This window comes from Medicago sativa, chromosome 3 (genome assembly GCF_051527215.1).
Source record: "Medicago sativa cultivar Bolivia chromosome 3, Bolivia_mono, whole genome shotgun sequence".
Lineage (NCBI taxonomy): Eukaryota > Viridiplantae > Streptophyta > Magnoliopsida > Fabales > Fabaceae > Medicago > Medicago sativa.
This window is the reverse complement of record NC_140751.1, coordinates 5,272,622-5,294,718: the sequence shown is the minus strand read 5'-3', so window position 1 is coordinate 5,294,718 and position 22,097 is coordinate 5,272,622. Positions and strand designations below refer to the sequence as shown.

The window sequence follows — 22,097 nt, the reverse complement described above, 5'->3', positions numbered from 1 at the left end:
AATGACTTTAGAGGTTAAGTTTTGCATTCTAACTTTGAGGTTATGTTTGTTAGACGACAAACGAATATGATTCCACATACTCTTGTATGGGCGGTCATTTTTTGGATTAGTTGATGTATTTTTTAGTTTAATCCTTCTTGTATAGAGACTTTGTTGATTACTGAAACAGATTAGGTTCGATTTGTTTAAAAAATAGAGAGAAATTGTTAAGTAGGTTTTTTTGGGGAAGACGCAAATTATATCATTATATACAACAATCTTATAGCAAAATAATCAAAATTGCACCTTCATATTGTCACAGATTTTATAGTAAGTTAGCATACTCCTGTTTATCTGTTTATAGAAACACTAACATTACATCAACATGCATCTTCATCACTCAAGGAGAAGTCAATCAATTTCTTTCAAACGATTCCGAATGCACGTTTTGCGGAATCAAGTGTGTTGGAGAGAAGCATCGATACTGTAACTGGTCCTACGCCTCCAGGAACCGGAGTAATGGCTGATGCCACTTTGACTGCCTCTTCAAAGCAAACATCTCCGGTGGCACGGAAGACTTGGCTGCTAGGGTCCTGGAAATTATTATATATTAAAATGCATCTAGATAAGAATAGGTCCATAAGGAACTAGTCCTCCTCTGTGTTGTTGCGTCTATTGACCTTTTCATTCATTTACTGCTGTGTGTAACAAATTGCATAAACTAAAACAAATTGAATTGGTGACAAAGTTAAAGAGGAAATATGTGTTACTAAATTGTGACAGGAAATTATTAACAAATTTTATTTTATTTTTTCTCTCTCAATTTCCATCCTGGTACCAGTTTAGTGTCATTCTGTTTTTTTGAAGAAAGATTCTGTTTTTAAGGCCAGTAGGTTCACATATGTTTTCCCCTTTCCTAAATCCCAACATACATTCATTTGGCTTAAGGCTAAGCTTCTACATTGTTTAATGTCAAGTGACTTAAATTAAGTGAGGAAAATTAGACACCGGGAGAGAGTAGTTACACAGGGAGAGGGAAAGAGTTGAGTTTGTTATAGAGGGTGGAGGATAGTTAAATAATTATTGAGTTAGTTACACATAACAAGTAGAACTTTGTATTGGGTCAAACTCATCAACAAAACTGACATATAAAGTGAGAGGATTATCCACCACTTATAAGCACAGTTTAAGCCGTATCTCATCCAATGTGGAATTTTAGCACACCTCTTCACTTATAGGACTGGACATCTAGAATGTGGCCCCAGTGGCCTGATAGGAATGACTGGATAGCAGGTGGCCTAATGGATCTTAGATAGACTCTGATACCAACTTAAATATTAAGTTGGAACTAACTCAACCTTTACAAAATCGGTTTGTAAGGTGACAACTATAAACAACCACTTGACAAAGTGATTACAGAATTTTTTACACGATCCTTATAAGCAGACACTCCCGATATAAAACATAGAAATTCAATTTGAAACAATTTTCGGATGGTCTAAACGGATTGTCATAACAACATGATAAATGATTTCAAAGGGGAAAACATTTAGCATCAGTATCGGAATGTATTCCTTTACCATGTTGAATTTACTATCTATGTCTTAAATGATACCTCTTTGAGTTTGTGCCTTATTAACTTTGAATATATATTTGACAAGTCATCTTAAAATAGCACCAAGTTTTCAAATAATAAAATAAAAATTTCAAGTACCTCCATGCATTTAGAAGGTAAAGGAACCTTAAAATATTGGAGTAAAATTTTTTTAGTTGTTACCTTAACTTGATTTGTTCCCATGTCAATGACCAAAGCTCCTTTCTTTATCCAATCACCACGAACTATGTTCGGGATTCCAACATCTGTGACCATGATATCCGCTTCAGACGTTATTTGTTCAGGATTCTTTGTGTACGCATGTAACAAGCTGACCGTGGCGTGGTGCCTCTACTCAAAAGACGGCAAAATCAGAGCCATTTAGCAATTGAAACATTCTGCTCAGCAACAACATTTTATTGTTACCTGCAATAGCAATGAAGTTGGTAATCCTGCAATTTTACCCCTTCCGATTATTGCAACTTTTTTCCCTCTGATTTCAATACCATGATTAAGTAACAACTCAATGCAGCTCTTCGAGGCACAAGGGATAAAAAAGGGTTTTCTTCCACTTCTTGCAAGATTTCCTATATTTAAAGGATGAAATCCATCCACATCCTTTTCAGGACTCACAATATTCATAATTCTTTCCTCGTCAAGACGCTGCATCAAATATTTCAGAATATAACTTATTAATATCAACTTTTTCCACACAGGTCCGGATCACAACAATGCTAACAATCTTACTCTTATGAATAAAACTTTTCTTATTCTTACTCAATTGACATAGATGTTAGATCAATTGAAAAGGTTTGGATTCATTAGAACAATCGACAACAATTATTAAAAAATAGTTAGTTAGTTAGAGATTAGTAGTTAGTTAATAGTTTGTTATGCCTATAGATACACTTGATTTAATCATTCAAAGGTAACCTTTCTCATTTCTATGACAGGTTCTATTGTTTAGTTTCTGCTCTTTTTTCACAGTCATGACACACATCTTGTGTTGCATTTCATTCATATTTTTTCATTGCCATTTGTTCCTTTTCATTTTCCCACCACATGATATTTCTGCATTTGATCTCTCAATGTTTCACATCTCTCTTCTCATCATAACCGCACAAAACCCTATCAGTATCAATCTCATTTTCATTCCCTTTTAGTTTTGATCTATTTTGCTATCCTATTCATTTCTACCTCGACAACTCTAAGACTGCATGCTATTGCAGATTTATCTAAGCTCCGCTGAGTCACCCATTACTAACCCATCCAAGCCAACCCGAATTTTAAGATGGTAAACAACAACATTAATTATATTTGGTCTTAACCCTCCGGTTCTCAGAGGAAAGAGGCTCTGGTAATCCGGAGTTTGGTTGGGAGGTAAGTAAAGTCTGACCAATAATTGTTCGTGCTAACTGCTAAGATTCTAACTTAGGTGCGCGCGAACTATACTTCCTTAAATTGGAAATTACTTAAGTCCAATCACTTCGCTAAATAACAACAACAATAATAATAGTTAATAACAATTAAGAAGATTTAAAAATGATGAACAAATTACTTGAGGCAGAGGGAGTTGCACAATAATTCCATGCACATCCTGGTCATCATTTAAACTGGAAACAACACCAAGCAGTTCATTTTCAGTGCAATTTTCTGGCAACTGTGAAACCACAGTTTCGATGCCAACTTTTTCACAAGCTTTCGACTTAAGATGGATGAAAGTGCGAGAGTCCCTTCTATCACCAACCAAAACCACAGCCAATCTAGGAAACTTTCCAATGTCACTCTTCATCCTTTTTATCTCATCAGCCACTTTCAATTTTATGTGATTAGCAATCGGTTTACCTTCAAGGATTGCAGCACTGTGGTCATCATTATTAGTCCCTAAAAATTACATCATAAATAAGAAAGTTAAAGTTATGTATGTTTTCAACGCAAATATTTCTTTTTTTGTTTCCTTAACTAGTGCCTCGGGGACACCAGTTAACAAGACCCAAAATCAAATGCCCAAAATTGGTCCCCACACTATTAATATTTGAAAATGACATAATACTGTCACATTTATAAGCAACATTTGCTTTTTTAGATTAATTAAATAATAATTGTAGTAGTAATCAAGTTTGTCCCATTCATTCATCTAGATCTGTAATCATGTACATTTTATAACATTATTCACTTAACCTCAAATGCATCCGGTGTTATCAACTTACTAGCATTCTAGTCTCTACAAATACGAACAAAGAGATGAATTTGATTCAAATTTTGCAATTTCTGGAATCATATTGGAATATCAATAATGTAATGGACTCAATTTCAAGGACCAATACTTAACTTAAAAAATGATAAAAAAAAAAAAATATTTAACTAAAAAAGAAAAATTACCCTTTAGCTTAAACTAACCAAAACAGATACTTTACATCATAGAAAGTAAAATTAATATCATAGAACTTACATTGGAGACTTTGTGGCAAAAGGGTATGAGGGGAAGTGTTGTGTCTAGGTACCCAAATATCAGGAAGATTGGGACCAAGAAAAGTAGAAGAATGTTGAGAAGAAAAAGAATGCAAATGCAATGCTTTTCTGAGAGTTTTATGCCATGCTACTATCCCAGAAAGAGAATGAAAATGCAAAGCTTTTCTCATATTTGTTTATGTGGATTGTGAGCATGAAAGTGTAGAGATTGTTGAAGACACAAACACTGTGATGAATGAGTGTGTTTTTTTTGTTGAAAACAACGTTGTTCAATGAGTTTTGTTTCTTAGTTGTAAAAAATGGTTCAGAATTTTGCCACGTGGGATCTGTGGAACTCAACTCAATCCATTTACGTGTTTAGTGTTTGCCACGTACAAATGCTATATAAATCATTAATAATTTTTTCAAATGCTATATAGATTCTTGGGTTAAATAAATTCATCTCTTTAAAAATACCAATTTTTCATTTTAGTTTTTTTTTAAATTTTTGTTAAAATTTTTTTTTTGTTAAAATTTAGTTCTTCAAATGTTTTTCATCACTATTTTTAGTCTCTATTTCTTTAGGCAACTTAGCCGTCATACTTTTTAATGAATTTTTGCAAAATTGGATAGAATATTGTGACAATATATCCAAAAAAATTAGAATATTTTAACAAAATATGAATTAAATATGATTTTTTTTTGTTTTTTGTGCTTAAAAATTCATATTTAATTCATGTTTTCTTAAAAAATTCTAATTTTTTTCGGAGTGAGTTACATTTTTGAAAAATTTCATTAAAAGAATATGAAGGTTAGACATGAGTTGACTAAAAAGTAGAGACAAAAAATAGTGATAGAAAATTTTTGAGGGACTAAAAGCCAAACCAATTTTTTAGAGGAATTAAAACGAAAAATTCATATATATTTATAAAGATCAAAAACATATTTAATCCTAAATTCTTTGAAGTTTGGTTGGTAAACATAATTTGTATAACATTTAAATTTATTTTAAAATAAATAAATATAAAAATCTATATAACATTTAATAATTGAATGACAGGTATATATTCAACCAAACTTTATATTATGTTTGCATTTTTGGTCTTCGTAGCGAGTTTCTTTTTGAATTATAATTTTTGCCCCTTCCTTGCACAAAAAAAAAAGACAAAATTATAGATAATTACTTTTTTCATGAAGATAAATAATTATTTTTATGGACAAGTGAGGTATTGTAAGAACATAAAACGTCAAAAAAAAGGTATTGTAAGAACATAAATTGGCTTTGCATTGCCTCCTCTCCATGGAAATTTAAAGTGTATGAGCCAAACAAAGAACTTCAACTTTATTTATTGAAGAAGTTATACCTCACATATGACATGAGGAAATTCATGAAACTATATCACGTTAAACCAGCCAAAAAGGAATGCTTTTATTTTTAAGAAAACTCAACAATTAATTTTCAACTGTTCCTTATAAATATAAGAATCAACAAATCCAATTTGTTCAAGTTCCATTATAGCATTGATATAGTTTACAATTACAAAAGCAACCATAAGAAAATATGGCTACCTTGCAATCATATGACTACGAAGATGTGCATCCAGTAATTGAAAAAAAGAATACTCCAGACTCACACCTTCTGATTGTTCAAATTCCTGATGGTTTGTTTGGTTTAACATTATATTATCCACTTCTATTCATATGTTCTTGTGTTTATTTATTTTTTTTTGGTTGAATAAATTCTATTCTTAAGTTTCTTTCTTTTTTCCTTTCTTTATAAAGGTTCTTAATTAGTTTCTTTAATACTTTCAATCAAAAAATTAAAATAAAAAAATTCTTTGATACCTTCCATTGCTTATCAGAATTTTTATCCAAAGACTTTTACCTATTTAACTTTAAATTACACAACATATTAAATTTGGTTTAGAAGTAAACTTATGTTCAATATTGCACAATTTGTAATTAATTGTTTGTGTTTTTAAAGCACTTTTATAATTCAATATCACTTTTGATGTTTTACCAATGTTTTAAAAACCGAACTAGATATCAAACCGGCGATACCTATAACTCTACGTAAGTTCAACTGCCTTATAACATTCGAACAAGAGCAAAACCAGAATCCAACCGTAGTAAAAAGCAATACGAGGTTCAACCGGTTGGACAGTTCGGTTCGGTTTTTGAAAACATTGGTTTTTACCAACAGATGTTAGCCTTTTATAGTAGTTTTTTTTTTTTTTTTAAACTTAAATAGTAATATTTAACAGGGTTTAATCTCTTAATAATTTTGTAAATTATTTAATGCACCCTACAGGTTTTGCACGAGGGGATATTGGTGCTAAAGTTGAGTATGATTTTGGAAGGGTGAGAGTTTTTGGTGAAAGATCAGCTGGATCAAATAAAAGGATCCGTTTCAATGTAAAGTATCAAGTTCCATCACATTGTGATATTGGCAATATTAAAGGTAAGATTGATGGAAAAATTGTCACAATCACAATGCCAAATATTCCAGGTAGTGTCCCCCAACCAGAAGAAGAACCAGTTGAAGAAAATAATAATAAAGCTGATGAGGTAAATGATCAAAAGGATCAACAAAACACTTCTGTTCAAGATCCTAAATCAAATGTTGAAAGTAAAGAAGATGCTACCCCACAGGATGCTCAAAAAGTTCAAGAAGAAAATTCTCAAAAAGATCAAGTTGCAAAAGTTGATAGCAAAGGAGAGACTTATCATGAGACTTCAACTTCACAAGAAGCCACACAAGAGTCTTTACCTCAAAAGGATCAAGAAGAAATTTCACAAAAAGAGTCTTTACCTCAAAAGGGCCAAGAAGAAATTTCTCAAAAAGAGTCTTTACCTCAAAAGGGTCAAGAAGAAATTTCTCAAAAAACTCAAGTTACAAAAGTTGAGAGTAAGGAAAATGCTCATCAAGAGACTTCAACTCAATCAGAAGGTACACATGAGTCTAAACCTCAAAAGGGTCAAGATCAAGGAATTCAAAATAAACCTACAGATACAAAAGATGCAAAACTTCAAACAGAAGAAAGTGTAAAAGATGAGAATAAGGAAAAACAAATGGTTGTAAAAGAAGAAACTAAGGATCATCTTAAGAAAGCTATAGAAACAGTAAAGTCACATGTGGTAGATGATTCTTACCCTACACTTGAAAGGAAAACCAAGGACGAAAGCAAAGGATCTACCACAGTTGAAACTTTTCCTCCAATGAAAACATACAAAGAGAAGGGAAAGGAAATCATCAATGATAAATTTGGTGATCATGATGAGAAAAAGATTCTTGATTCAACAAGGACAAGAATCAAAGACATGGCTTTATCCACTACTCAAGCTGTAACTAGTTATGCAAAGAGGTTCAGTGAAGAAGATAAACAAAAGCTAATATACACTGGTGCAACAATTCTTGTGGTTGCACTTGGTGTTTATGCTTCCTACAAGTATCGTTCTTCGCGTAGAGCATAGGAAAATGACATGATCTATTTCAATTGACATGGTTAATTTCAAAAGATATTGTAGAACAAGCATGCTAGACTCTAGTGGTGAATCATGATCAAGTTGAAATGTTTCTGAGATTTGATTTACTACCCTATAGTATCATACTGTACAAATAGAAATAATTTGTCTTGAGCAACAAAGACATTTGACAAATAAATAAAAAATTACATTGAGTTTACATTGTCTTGTGCAAATATTCTTCTAAAAGTAATCACTAAAGAAAAGGAAGAATCATTAAATAATCAGCAATTCTATATTCTTTTTTATAAGATCAGCTACTTCCTCTTGCATGTTTGAACCACAAGAGCTAATGCAGATTCTTGATGAATCTAGCTGATACAATTTCATTATAACAATTCTTCCCATCACAATCATATTATCTGACGATGAAAATTTCTAAGATATAAACATTGTACTCATTTGTTCCGTGTTGTGTGAAAAGAAACACAAGGAAGGAAGGAAGGAAGGCTTTCCTATCTGATCATGATTTAATCATATTGAACCATTCCCTCACGGAACTTCCATGGAAAGAGCCAAAGCAAGCACCAAAACAGTTTATGATGTCTATAACTCTCTCCCTCTCCCCCCTCTCTTTCTCTTTCTCATAAAGAAGAAAGATGAGAGGATCATTGAAACCTTCTGTCAACATATTAGTCATTGTGTAAGCAAAACAACAGGAAAATATTCTTGACATTGTGTCTTGAAATAAAACTATATCACTTTTTTGTTGCTGCAAGGCTTAGTTTTTTTCTAGTTTTGTCATTCTCGGAAAGTAGAAAATGGCATTTTACTTATAATCTGCTACGCTACAACACTATAGTGGCTATTTGACAACACTTTGTATTAAATCATGTATTGCAAAACAATTACAGTTTGTTCATATTCCGCTATGCTATAGCACTATAGCTGCTACTTGAAAACAGTGGTATTTCACCTGACCTTTTCATTGAAAAAAAAAGACAACAGGTTATTCTAGTTCTCGAAATTGCTCAATTCCTTCAAGTAAATGCACTGTCACAAAAGTATTACTTTCTATGGTTACCTGGCATTTATAATTCATCCATTCTCCAAATAGGCACACAGTATATTAAGATCCCTAAAAAGAATGAGGAACATATTGTGATTATAGTATAAACATATGCTCTCCAAGGGTGCTCGCTTTCTCTCATTTCATTGAACTCAGCGACAAAGGTAGAGACAGTACTCAAACAGCCCAACAGGCCAAACTGTATGCCTTTTACAATTGCATCACAATCTCTGGTGTTCACCTACATCAAACAAGTGAGATATATATAAAAAAGTATGCAGATTCATGAATCTTTTTATATGAAACCCATAATATCAAAATAATAAGAAATGAAGAGCTCTATAAGAGATTATATTTGTGTTGACAAAACTGCAATAGGAGTCCTTTAACATGTGTTTCATCTGTATTTCGTGTCAAGTGAGTCCTTTATACAAACACGAACTTGAGATTGAGAAAGGTAGTTGATGAATCATATTGTAGAAACTTACATATATCTTTGTTGTAGCAAGTGCAGCCATGATACAAGCAGCAGAGACATTTGCAATTAGAGTTCCAAATCACATCCAATTCAACAAACCTCTTGGTCCTAAACCATGTCCATTTAATCGGGATAAAAGCCATCTAATCCACACACCAAGAGGTCCAACAATGCAAGCGATCCACAGATAAGCATTTTCACCATTCTTGAATTCAGCAATCATTAATACACCACTAATACCCCATAACAAGCCTAAAATCAGCAAAAACACCACCATAACTGCTAAGTGATGTTTGAAGCCTTCCACCTTTGCCTTGGTCTTGTCTCTGCTAACTTCACTTCGTGAAGTCACGTTTAGCCTTATAAGAAGCCACTTGAAACCTTTAGCAGTTTCTATCCCAAATATGATGGAAAAGGCAACAAGAAATAACCCTGCAGAACTCCAATTATTTAAAAGCTCATCCTATCAATTCACCGCTGCATAGACTGCGATAATTTACACACACACACACACATATATGAGAAGGGATCAGATTACATCCCTATAATACATGATTATTGTTACACTAATCAGAAACTATTTATAAGACACCTGTACTACAAAACTTACTCTCTGATTGAAAGTTTACATCATATTGATCATTTTTGTAAAATTTTATGCAAATGTAAAAACATTTCATATATCATTGATATATGTCGAGATTAACGTCGTTAAATAAAAAGCGCATACAGAGTTAACTGTAAACACCAATGTAATTTGATCCTCTCTCTCTCTCTCTCTCTCTCTCTCTCTCTCTCTCTCTGTGTATGTATATATATATATATATATATATATATATATATATATATATATATATATATATATATTGAATGTGAAGCGAAAGAGACATAACAGACAAGTTTTGAATGAGAAAACCATACCACTAAAACATACTTATCAAACTTTCCTTCTTAACATTACCTATTAGAAAGCCAAGCACAACAAAGAGCCAATTCCCAGTAACACTGAGTTCAAGCATTTTCTGATTCCAGCCGCTGAACGTTGTTAGACTCCCTAAGTAACCAGTTGTTAGTGCAACAGCCAGATACTTGGACACATTTGATATGTCTTCTTTGAATACAACACCAAACCATCCCATAAGAAAAGAACCAACCTAGAAAGACATTCATAAAAGTTATATCAAAAAAGTCTGTTGCTTATGGAGAAGTTAGACGACGGAGCTTCTTAAAAATTTAAGGTGCATAAATTATTAAAACTTATGAAGAAAGTCACTAATTTAAATAATCAATCACAGGTAGAGCATTTCAATTTTCAACGTTTCCTTTTCTCATAAACTATAGTTTCCTTTTCTCATAAACTATAGTTGAAACTACTGTGCAACTGAAATACATGTAAATTACACCATCATTGTCTAATGTTACCAGAAATTAAGTCTACACTTTTCTTAATTGATGTCATTATGATACAAAGGAATGGACATAAGAAAACTAATATGTATGTCAGAGAGAGAGGAACGAGCGAGGAAGGGAACAAAGTAGAGACCATATTAGAAGGAAGGTCAAGGTAAAGAATGGTCTGGTCACTAGTCACATGACCGACACTAGGGCCAAATAACTTGTCCAGAGTATATCTTGTTAATACCTGCATTATAATAGCAAAACAAAAACAAGTGAATTAGTATCATGCTAAAAACTAAGATCCTTGTATGAAAGTATGACCAGAATTCATAAGTTCATTATATTGCCCAAAAATAAAGGAATGCAACAAGATTCATACAACTAATCATTCTATTCTATAGTATAGTTATATTGAAATTGTGTTCATGACAGTTTTGAGCAGATTCCCTAGGTTGAAAAATACAGGACATATGTCAAATAGAGACTGCTGTTCATACTTTATACAATGGAATAAATGCAACTACTGCAGGTAAAAGTCCGTACAACAATTGAAATTTAAAGCCTAGATCCTAAAAGATGATGAAGATTATCAAGTCTCCTATACGACCGATATTATAAACAGAAAATGAAAATCAATAAGATTTCAAATGAACAGAACTAACATTGTACGCCATTACATGAGGTTTTATTTCGACTTCAAAAGCAATTTATTATGTAATTGAGACATATAGTTAAACTAGAAGTTTTCAGTCCAAATATCATAAAGCTGAAGTTGGAAATTTCTCTATTATCATGTGTATATGAGTACTATAATGAACATGTTAACTTCAAGTTATGTATGTTTGTTCACAAAAAACAATCAATTGTCAAATTTTCCACAACATGAACTGAAAATAGTCAAATATCGTAAATCCAACCAGTAATGGTCAAATGGAAATAAGGCTTAACCAAAAACGGTTAACTACTCGCATATTTTATCATTGAAGTTCAGAGGATAGAAGATTACCCCGAGAATACCGAAAACAGCCAAATGAATCAAATATGAAGCATTATCCAATAACTTTGGCAATTCTTTACTAGGTTCCTGCAACTGAAGACAACAGTCACTACTCTAGCACCATTTACAATAAGAAAACAAAAGAGTACAGTAAATTTTTTATACACTATCGGTGTAACATGTTTCACACCGTCAACAAATCACAACCAATCATATATGTTTTTAATGATTTGACGGTTATGATCGAATGACGATTCAAAAAATCTTTACATTGACAATGCATAAGAATTAAATCCAACAAAAAATGTTTTGAATCTTTCATCATCTAATTAAAAGAAACACCTGTTCTATGTCTTCAGAACCTTCATTTTCATTGCTTAAAAGAGGGGACATTTGTTCAGATGTTAAGGGAAAAATAGAGGAGACAGAATTGGATGCACCAAGATGAAGCTGCAATTTGTTAACTCCAACATCATGCTCCATTTCATGTGCTATGTATGTCTTGATGAGCTCAATGAATTATATATATTTTTATTGAAACTACTCAATGAATGATATTCATACTATGAATTCATAGAGAAGAAGAGAGGAGAGCAAGAACAGAGGAGGTTAGGTTTCAATAGAATGCAAAGTTTAAACCATACAAGACAATAAAAAGCTCAAGACACTAAACTACCCTCAATATAATAACTATTAGGCTAAATTGCACTTTTAGCCCCCCAACTTTCATAAATTGACGATTTTAGCTACTCACTTTTAGGCCCTCCCACTTTATCCCCTTTTGCAAAACCGACATCCACATAGATTTTGACCAAGTCAACGCCGGTGTTGGGAACCAAAATTGCCTGTTTGTGTAAGTTGGGGGCCAAAAGTGTAATTTTTCTTTCTTTGAGGATACATAATTCAAATGTTAATTAATATGACATTTTACAAATAGGTTGATAGGTTGATTTCACATACATACATTTATGAAATTAAATTGCAATTGCAAGCCATGTTATTTTTGTTGGGAGTTTAAAGGATAAGGTGTGACCACGTTTACAGAATGTAGATGCTGTTTGTGGTGGTCCTGAGGTTTTGCTTGGATCTAGTTAACAGGACAATGGCATCAATAGCTTCTCATCATTGCATTTTTGAACCTTTCCATTCCAAACGATTTGGATCTTTTTTTCAAAAATATGAATATGAAAATTGGGAAATTACAAAAGGCAACGTTTTGGATACAAAGCTAAATTCCATTGGACCTCTAAAAACACTTTAAAACAAAAAAAATACAGCACAAGGCAGAAATGCAAACTTTTATGGTATTAATTTTTTTCTCTTCTTTGGTCTACAAAAGACTATTATTATTTTATTATTTTAGACAACTTAAGTTTGATAAAAAAAGTTGTGTCGTAGTTTAGTGAAGGATAAGAAATTCACTTTCTGTCATGTCTCTTGCCCCAAAATTTGTCCGATTCTTGAAACGTTTTATAATCAAACACAGTACACCTGAAGTTGTCTTAACCAGTCACTACTTGTTTGGCGGATTAAACACTTGGAGTTCATTTGGAGAGAGAATAGGAAAATATATTATCAAAATTATCCAAGACAAAAAAGGATTCGAGAACATTACCATTCCAACTACTTGTTGACATGTAATTTGCGAGGTTGTCATTTTTATACATTTCATCAAACACATAGTACAATCTATACACAAACTAAAAATAATACTACAAAAAAATAAAGAAAAAAAATAATAGTAAAACCACAAAAACACCAACAAGGACATTAAATTAAAATACAAATATGTCATGGTAACTTTAGAGGGGTCGCTTCGCTTCGAAGTCAATTTTCCAAGTTAGGTTGCAAACGTAGGGGATGTAAACGATGTCGAGTAATCAAAGAGAGGGACTTGTATCGGTGAGAGTAAGAGGTTGAGGGACAACTGGCATAATCATCCCAACCACACTTCTTAAGTACGCAGGAAGTCCTTTGTGTATGTCTTCATCGTCAAAATCATGAACTGTTCATCCTTCTCTTCACTGACATCACTTTTAGCAGCCTTAGACAACGATGAGGAGGCCATTAGAAACAACGGAAAAGGATGTGAAACAAACAGGTACCCGCGATGAGAGCACGACTGAACAGAGAAAAAAAAACACGCTATATGAGTTGACAACAGAAGTGATGTTCAAACTTGGATTGAAAAATGCAATTAAGAAGAGTCTAGAAGAGGTTGGCAGCTTTTAGTACTCATCGATCAGCGCAACATTAGTTTAAGGATGCAGATAAGATACTTGATTTTGCTTTAGATGCTGGTGGTAGCATAAATTCGTTAGAGCTTCCAAGACTAAAAATTGAAGTTAAAATGATTCATCAGCAACCAAATCAAACAAAAGGAATGTTATGGAAGAGCTATTTGAAAACCATGCAAGGACGAAGAACCAACCAGTTAGTGTCTATGATAAGCAATGAGATAACTATTTCGCTTTGGTGGTTCTTACTCATCAAGAAAATGGAGGATTGCAATTAGGAAGAATAAGAGGCCGTAGCATTTTAGGAGAATCGAGAGCTGACAGGAGCAAAGTGGAATGCGATAGTGCGAGTTTTCTGACAAGAGTAGTGTACTAACAGACGCTTCAGAGCTCAAGTCAGTAGGTGAGAGGTGCAGAATGAATGCATACCTTGATTTTGGGGAAAATATTCTCTGATATAGGAGTTGAGTCGTCATTAAATTTTATATAGTATCAGGTCATGGAAGTCTGAATCCACTCATTTAATTTTATCATCATTTGTGTTATTAATCACAGATGCTCCTTGTCAAAGAAATAGGGATGTAGTAATCAATTGAAATATGTTGAAATTTCGTGGGTTGTAAAACTTTACACTCCTACACTGAAGAAAAAATGGGAGCCAAAGAAATGACAAATAAATCAAGAATTTTCACCTCAATATCATCATGATCAGTTTAGTAGTCTGAAAAGAACAATCCTTAAGGTGTTAAATAAAGGTCTGCTACTGCTATTTGAGTCATAACATGGCGGTTTTTTGACGAAATCACAATGCAACTGGAATTGAAACTACATCGCAATCGACAACTACACACAAACATAACATAATGCATATCTTAATAATCATCAATTAACAGAGGTTTCATATTCCACACATGTCATAACCTCAATGAAAATAAGCTATAACATAGAAGAAAGAAAATAAAACTAAGCAATCAAAATGAACAGGACATGTATCTTATGTTTCAGGTACCATTCCAACACCGTAAAATGCACCATTCTAACACCGATCTTTTCACGTAATATATATTTCAGACAACCTGAAATAATTTTACCTCCAAACAAAAAGCCATTCTTCTCGAAAGAAATATAAAATCACAACACGTGAATCTTATAAACATCAAGCATTTTGTTTTCAAATTCTTTTACAAACAGACCCAATAACCTGTAGCACATAGCCACCAAGTGAATCATCTACAACCCAAAACAGTATACAAGAATTTTTATACACCACTATGGACAGAAAATAGAAGATTGGACAGTCTCCGTTATGGTTCTCTCGAGTGTTGTAAATGCTACGCGGAAGTGTTATAACACCACTATTTGACAGGACATTATACTAATTAGCGTATCATAGAGGAGAAACTGTTTGAGCTAGAGGCTTCAGAGAAAGTCATACAAGAAGGCATGTGTTTAAGGTTTGTTAGATACACCGGGTATGATAACATTTGATTTGTGCACTTCAGAATCTATTGTTAAAGATTTGAAGGAAACATTATGAAATTCTTGCAGCTCAAAGCAGACAATTCAACAAACATATTAATGACTGGACATAACATCTATGTCCTATTTTTTATCTTAGAAAATCTAACCTCAAACAGTCTAGAGGAATGCATGATTGTGAACTATATATAATCAAATTCATGATGAGAGAATAAATGACCATTGGTAAACTATATAAAATCAAATTCATGAAGTAACCAATAATGAGAACAAGTGCAAAATAAATATCATAAACATAAATTAACATATAGGTTCTAGTTAGATCTCATGCTCAAGTGATATCGCACCTCATCTACATACCAACATTAAGAACAAGGTGATATTAAACTCTCAACGCAGACTTCTGGGGATCTCATGTTCAAGTAACCAATAAGTTTTGAAGTGCCATCTCTACAATTGTAAAAAATATAGCCGTCGTCCCAATCCTTTCCACGCTTAAGGAGCACATGTTCATCCTCAAAAGTATATATTGCCTTGACAAAGGCTGGCATGTAAGAAATGGTGAACAATTTAGTCCAAGACTCCTTATTTCCATATTCCTTCATTACCCAAACATCATCACCACAAAACATGATCAAGCAATCCCTGAGAACACTCAAGTGCAAAGTACAAGCATCTACCTCTCCATAATTGGGCAACAAAACCTCTTTGTAAGACTCGTTCCCCAAATCAAGAGAAAGAATAAAACATTGACTTGTCATAGTATCTTTAGAAGCCAACCAATTAATCGTGCCACTCACACATTGCCCAGATTTCTGAATTGGGACAACAAAATAAGGGAACATTGGAATACTTTTCCACGAATTGGTACCCAAATTATGAACCTTCACATGAGTCAAATCATGAAATACAGCCACAACCTTGTATTTATCACTAACAGGGTCATATCCGAAGCCATACATCTTCATAATGTGTCCATAAGTTTGTTGGTCTCCAAGAGGCGGTAATGTGTTGAATTTTCTGATGGAAGGGTTCCACAGTCGAACAATAATATTGGAGTATGCATGCTCTTCAGCAGCCAAACAAAGGATGCCATTGCACGAGCCAAAAAAGTAAACAGAATGGTAAACAGAAAAATGGAGTTGTCCGATGTCGGTGGGGGTGACGTTGGCGAAGACGGAGTCCAGCGGGTAAGACGTGAGAATGTATTTATTACAGTAGACTAGACAGTGGAAGCTGTGCGTGGTTGACAGGCTAAGGTGCTTCTTAGCGAATTTGCGATCAGAGATTAGAGAATTCCATGACTTGCAGGCGCATCGGAGCTGAAGGAGGAGCTTCACTGGTAACCTACTTAGGATTTCTTCAATGAGTTCAAAAGGAAGAGTGGGAAGCGGCAGCTCATGAAGTGACAGTGATGATATTAGGGTTCCGATTGGAGAATAAACAATGTTGTTTTGCTCGTCACCGCCCTCACTACCTAGCGCCATTTAACCTTGTAACCAGCACAGACGACGATTGATGAGAAAGAAGCTAAAGAGGGAGTTAACTTTGGGTATCCTTATAACCCGCATAATTTTGCCCTAGATTTAACCTAACTTCTTGCTTAATTTTACTATATTAACCCTATTCAATTTAATCAAAATGTTAATTGTTATGAAAATCAAAATAAACAAAAACGCAAAATTTTGCCCTAGATTTAACCTAACTTCTTTGCTTAATTTTAATATATTAACCCTACTTAATTAACCCTATTTAATTAAATCAAAATGTTAATTGTTATGGAAATTAAAATAAACAAATCGCTCCTATTTCAAAATTTTGCCCTATATTTAACCTAACTTTTTTGTTTAATTTTACTATATTAACCATACTTAATTAACCCTATTTAATTTAATCAAAATGTTAATTGTTATGGAAATCAAAATAAACAAATCGCACCTAATTAAGTTAACCCGAACCCAAAATTTTGCCCTAGATTTAACCTAACTTCTTTGCTTAATTTTACTATATTAACCCTACTTAATTAACCCTATTTAATTAAATCAAAATGTTAATTGTTATGGAAATTAAAATAAACAAATCGCTCTAATTCAAAATTATGCCCTATATTTAACCTAACTTTTTTGCTTAATTTTACTATATTAACCCTACTTAATTAACCCTATTTAATTTAATCAAAATGTTAATTGTTATGGAAATCAAAATAAACAAATCGCACCTAATTAAGTTAACCCGAACGCAAAATTTTGCCCTAGATTTAACCTAATTTCTTTGCTTAATTTTACTATATTAACCCTACTTAATTAACCCTATTTAATTTAATCAAAATGTTAATTGTTACTAGCGGAAAGACGGGCACTATCGTGCCCGTCTGTCCGCTCTTTCTACTGCGCTAACGCATGTGATTATTTTATTATGTTTGTTTGTATAATTTTGATTAAAATTTTTAAATTTCAAAATATTAATGGAAATTATTGATATACTGATTTATAAACAAAATATTGTGAAGGCATATAACAAAATTATTTTTGAACTCAACATATTTTAGTTTGCCTGCATATAAAATTAAGATAAAATAATGATCATTTATTATTTATTCTAATAGTAATTAGTAACATCATAACATAAATGTAAAATGACATGTTATGTAAAAGAAACATTGCTATGATTGCGATAAAATAATATCTTTAAAAACTACATTTTTCGTAAAGTCTTCATATTCACCTTTTATTTTCCCTTCTTTAATGAGAACTTTTGTTGAATTTTGAGAAACTCCTTTTGATAAAGCTACATATAATTGACCATTCGTGGAAGATAGATTTTGACATTGGGAATGGTCTGCCCTTCTGACTTATTTATGGTAATAGCAAAACTTACTGTAATGGGAAACTATTTTCTACTAAGCACAAAGGGAAGTCCTGAACTCACATTTGTTTTTAATTTAATTCTGGGCAAGAAATGCTCTTTTTCCAGAATTGCTTCCTGTTAGGATTTCCACATCCAACATGTTCTTAAATAAATCACGACATATCAATCGTGTCCCATTACACATGCCATATCTAGGGTCTATGTTTCGCAACAACATCAAAGGTGCACCTTTTTTTACCTTTAAAATATGTGGTGGGATACTTCCTTGAGCAATTGAGTTTAGGAATTCCTGTTGATATGGTAGTGTAGCCATTTGTTTCTTTCTACCCTATTTATCTATCTTTAATCAACCGGTTCTATTTCCACTTCTATTTGATTTTTTTTCCTTTTATATTGTGATTACGAATTATGATAGTACTCATCGCCTATGAATCACATACACTTCTCATATTAGATGTGTCTGAACACGAGTTGCATCCGCATCCACGATTATAATTACCCTAAATTATGTGATTTTCTCAAATTATAACGTTATTGGCGTGTCAGTGTTGTATCTGGTGTCGGTGTTAGTATCCATACTTCTTAATTAGCGGTCCTCTCTTTTAATGGCCTCTCAGATGGTGGTTTGAATGTAACCAAAAATAAAAGATGGTTGTTTGAAGCTTTCTAGTGTTTCTGTTTTTAGTTGTTGATAACATGAGTGTGATTATGGTTTAACAATTTTGAATTGTTTAGATGGTTTTAACACTTTGATTTCACCGTATTTTGTTGGATATTGGATGGGGGCCATGAGTGTTGGAACAAAATGTGTTTAACAATGAACCTTAAAAAGTTTTGATGATAACAAGGTATTAAAAATTGTAAATTGGACTAGCTAATATTTGTTCAAGTGTACAGGACCACAATTAAAAAAAGTTACATCATTGATTGGTTCTGAATGAGCAAATAAAGAGCAAAAAAAAATGAAGCTTAGATGATTCTGAAGGCAATACGGTCCTGAAAGTAAAAGCGCTCCTGAAGTCAAGCTGCTCCTGAAGAAATAGTGCTCCTGAAGAATAGTGCTTCTGAAGACAAGAGGTCCAGAAGCCACATCATCAGAAGCTGCAAAAGTTGCTTCATCAGAAGCTGCATCATCAGAAGCTGCCTCATCAGAAGTCATTTCACTAGAAGCTGAAGATCAACTGGATTTGCAAAAGATTCAAAGATTGAAGAATCTACATTGCAAAAGCTGTCTATTGATTCGAAAACACAGCAGAAAATCAGTGGAACATTGCAACGGTCATTTCAAACGTGTTTGAAGGCATGTGCTTGCAATTTGGACGAAAGCGTTGACATTGTACTATTGTACGAATTGTACAACCACGTTCTCCACTACTCTGTTTTGTGTCCACGCTACAAGACAAGAAAACAGCTCCAGAATACGGTCTCGCCTGCATATATGTTCCTTTGGATAAGGAATGGATTTCAAATTGGTTCTTCATAGGACAACAACCAAATCAGGCAAAAGATCATTGGTGAAAGATCAAGCTTCAACAACGACTCTTTGGTATGCTGGCAATTTCACAACGTCTCTTTCACACCTCTATATAAAGGAGTAAAGACCTAGAGATTTGGTAATGCAAGAACGCTGAACGAAAGACTCACAACATTTTTACAAGTGCCAAACCTCTGCTGAAATTGTTCTGCATTCACTTAGAATTTCTGTGTCTCAAAGTCATATCTTAGAAATTCTTAAGTCCATTGAGTCTGTATCTGATTTGTATTGTGAGCACCTCTGATTGTATATCAAGTGTTCAACCTTAAACAATTTTCTATGTAATTTTGTTTAGTTAGGAAGTCTCTTGCAGTTGTGCTTGAGCAGGAAGTCTCTTGATTGTGTTCTTGAGCAAAGGAAGTCTCTAGCTTGTGTGCTTGAGCAAAGGAAGTCTCTTGCTTGTGTGCTTGAGCAATTGTAATCAGATATTACTCTTAGTGAAATCTCCTTGGAAGTGCAAGGGGGACTGGACTACTTCCGGATTGTGGAAGGAACCAGTATAATTGCTTTGTGTCGTTCTTCTTCTCTCTCTCTGTTTTATTCCGCTGCATTTAGATTCTGATCATCACTTTAGAAGCTGTCTCACTTAGCTTCTGATCAGTGTGTTCAGTTTTTAGGAGAAACGAAGAATTTTTCAAAACACAATTCAACCCCCCCTTCTTGTGTTTTTCTCACCTTCAATTGGTATCTAGAACCTGGGTCTGTTGTGTAACACTTAACCATGCAACAGTCAAAGATCTGAGAAAAACATGTCTATTCCTCCTCCTACTGGTTCTGGTGATACTAGCTATAAACATGTCTCACATGATTATAGTGATAGTAAGAAATCCAGTGTTGGAAAGATTCCAAAATTCAATGGAGATGCTGAAGAATTCTCTTGGTGGAAGACCAACTTTTACAGTTACATCATGAGCCTAGATGAAGAATTATGGGATATTCTGGAAGATGGTGTTGGTGATTTAGTCCTTGATGAAGAAGGAGCTGCTGTGGATAGAAAGAAACATACTCCAGAACTGAGGAAACTCTACAAGAAGCATCATATTATCAGAGGAGCCCTTGTCACTGCCATACCCAAAGCAGAATACATGAAGATGAGTGACAAATCCACTGCGAAAGCTATGTTTGCTTCTCTCTGTTCAAATTATGAAGGGAGCAAGAAGGTCAAAGAAGCAAAGGCTCTCCTGCTTGTACATCAGTATGAGTTATTCAAGATGAAGGATGATGAAACTATTGAGGAGATGTACTCAAGGTTTCAAACCTTAGTTTCTGGGCTACAGATTCTAAAGAAGAGCTATGTTGCTTCTGATCATGTAAGCAAGATACTCAGAAGCTTACCTGCCAGATGGAGACCAAAAGTGACTGCCATTGAGGAAGCTAAAGATTTAAACACTTTAAGTGTCGAAGATCTTGTTAGTTCTCTCAAAGTTCATGAGTTAAGTCTTAATGAACATGAGTCTACTAAGAAGAGTAAATCAATAGCTCTTCCATCCAAAGGCAAGTCATCAAAAGCTCTCAAAGTGGTTGAATCTGAAGAGGAAGAACAGTCAAGTTCAGATTCTGAACCAGATGCTGCTGAAATGGCCATGCTCTCAAACAGACTTCAATATCTGGCCAAGAAGAACAGAAAGTTTCTCTCCAGAAGGGGTAACTCCAGAAGCTCAAGGAAAGAAGATCAGAAGGGATGCTTCAACTGTAAGAAGCCGGGACACTTCATTGCTGAATGCCCTGATCTTCAAAGAGAAAAGTCAAAGGACAAGTAAAAGAGGTCTACATTCAAACCAAGCAAATTCAAGAAGCAGATTAAGCAGAGTTTAATGGCAACCTGGGATGATTTGGGTAGTGAATCTGGATCTGATAAAGAGGAAGCTGATGAAGATGCAAAGGTAGCTGTTGGATTAGTAGCAACAGCAACTTCAGAAGCTGGATCAGATTCAGACTCAGAAGATGAAAACGAGGTATATTCCAAAATTCCCAGAGATGAACTTGTTGAGTCACTTAAAGAACTTCTTACGCACTTTGAAGTAAGAACCAATGAGTTGAAGGATTTAAAAGAAAAATATGCTGATTTGGTACAACAGCAAAAATCAACTCTATTGGATCTGAAAGCTTCTGAACAAGGACTTAGGGGCTTTGACTTCATGTGTAAAACATATGAAGATCAGCTCAGGTTCTTATGTCAGAAGCTACAAGAAAAGTGTAATGAAAAACCTTTAAGTAACCATGAAATTGCTCTTGAAGATTTTATTATATCTGGCATTGACAGAAGCAGAGTAGCTTCTATGATTTATAGCATTTACAAGAACAATGGCAGAGGAATTGGTTTTCCAGAAGTGAAACTTGAGAAAACCAATCTAAAATCTTGTTGTGAATGCATCAAGGAAGGTCTGAAAACCTTCTTTGTACCAGAAGGGGCTGAGTTGGAAACTGTTGTTCAATCAGAACCTGAAGCTTCTAGTTCTAAGGCTAAGATTACTTCAAAGCCAAAGAACTCTAAGTCAAAGGCTATGATCAAATCTGATTCCAAGACTTCAAAGGTTAGGATCCTGAA

At 33.7% G+C, this 22,097-nt stretch overlaps 3 protein-coding genes and 1 pseudogene across 4 annotated transcripts; 1 reads left to right on the top strand and 3 right to left on the bottom strand.

Moving 5' to 3' along the window:
- Window positions 1-259: 259 nt before the first annotated feature.
- Window positions 260-4,314, bottom strand: LOC146935133 (bifunctional protein FolD 2-like). Its single transcript, XM_085750288.1, has 5 exons — window positions 4,026-4,314; window positions 3,132-3,457; window positions 2,000-2,236; window positions 1,757-1,924; window positions 260-572 (listed from the first exon to the last, which is right to left on the bottom strand). The coding sequence occupies exons 1-5, from the start codon at window positions 4,213-4,215 to the stop codon at window positions 405-407; spliced, it is 1,089 nt and encodes a 362-aa protein (XP_085606414.1). The 5' UTR covers window positions 4,216-4,314; the 3' UTR covers window positions 260-404.
- A 1,215-nt stretch (window positions 4,315-5,529) lies between these two features.
- LOC146935132 (uncharacterized) lies at window positions 5,530-7,709 on the top strand. Its single transcript, XM_085750287.1, has 2 exons — window positions 5,530-5,685; window positions 6,336-7,709. The coding sequence occupies exons 1-2, from the start codon at window positions 5,586-5,588 to the stop codon at window positions 7,496-7,498; spliced, it is 1,263 nt and encodes a 420-aa protein (XP_085606413.1). The 5' UTR covers window positions 5,530-5,585; the 3' UTR covers window positions 7,499-7,709.
- Window positions 7,710-8,035: 326 nt separating this feature from the next.
- Window positions 8,036-12,090, bottom strand: LOC146935131 (uncharacterized; annotated as a pseudogene). The gene is made up of 7 exons (XR_015030133.1): window positions 11,774-12,090; window positions 11,441-11,524; window positions 10,580-10,678; window positions 9,998-10,190; window positions 9,047-9,468; window positions 8,574-8,799; window positions 8,036-8,170 (listed from the first exon to the last, which is right to left on the bottom strand). The product of XR_015030133.1 is annotated as an uncharacterized LOC146935131 (transcript).
- Window positions 12,091-15,512: 3,422 nt separating this feature from the next.
- Window positions 15,513-16,634, bottom strand: LOC146935130 (F-box/kelch-repeat protein At3g23880-like). The gene has a single exon (XM_085757601.1). The coding sequence runs from the start codon at window positions 16,632-16,634 to the stop codon at window positions 15,513-15,515; it is 1,122 nt and encodes a 373-aa protein (XP_085613727.1).
- Between the last annotated feature and the right edge of the window lie 5,463 nt (window positions 16,635-22,097).

Excerpts from the sequence above, each read along its gene's own strand:
- LOC146935132 (XM_085750287.1), top strand. The coding sequence starts at position 5,586 with ATGGCTACCTTGCAATCATATGACTACGAAGATGTGCATCCAGTAATT. Across the intron at positions 5,686-6,335 it reads GATTGTTCAAATTCCTGATG|GTTTTGCACGAGGGGATATT; the intron begins GTTTGTTTGGTT and ends TGCACCCTACAG.
- LOC146935133 (XM_085750288.1), bottom strand. The coding sequence starts at position 4,215 with ATGAGAAAAGCTTTGCATTTTCATTCTCTTTCTGGGATAGTAGCATGG. Across the intron at positions 1,925-1,999 it reads CAACTTCATTGCTATTGCAG|AGGCACCACGCCACGGTCAG; the intron begins GTAACAATAAAA and ends TCTTTTGAGTAG. Across the intron at positions 573-1,756 it reads TGGGAACAAATCAAGTTAAG|GACCCTAGCAGCCAAGTCTT; the intron begins GTAACAACTAAA and ends AATAATTTCCAG.
- LOC146935130 (XM_085757601.1), bottom strand. The coding sequence starts at position 16,634 with ATGGCGCTAGGTAGTGAGGGCGGTGACGAGCAAAACAACATTGTTTAT.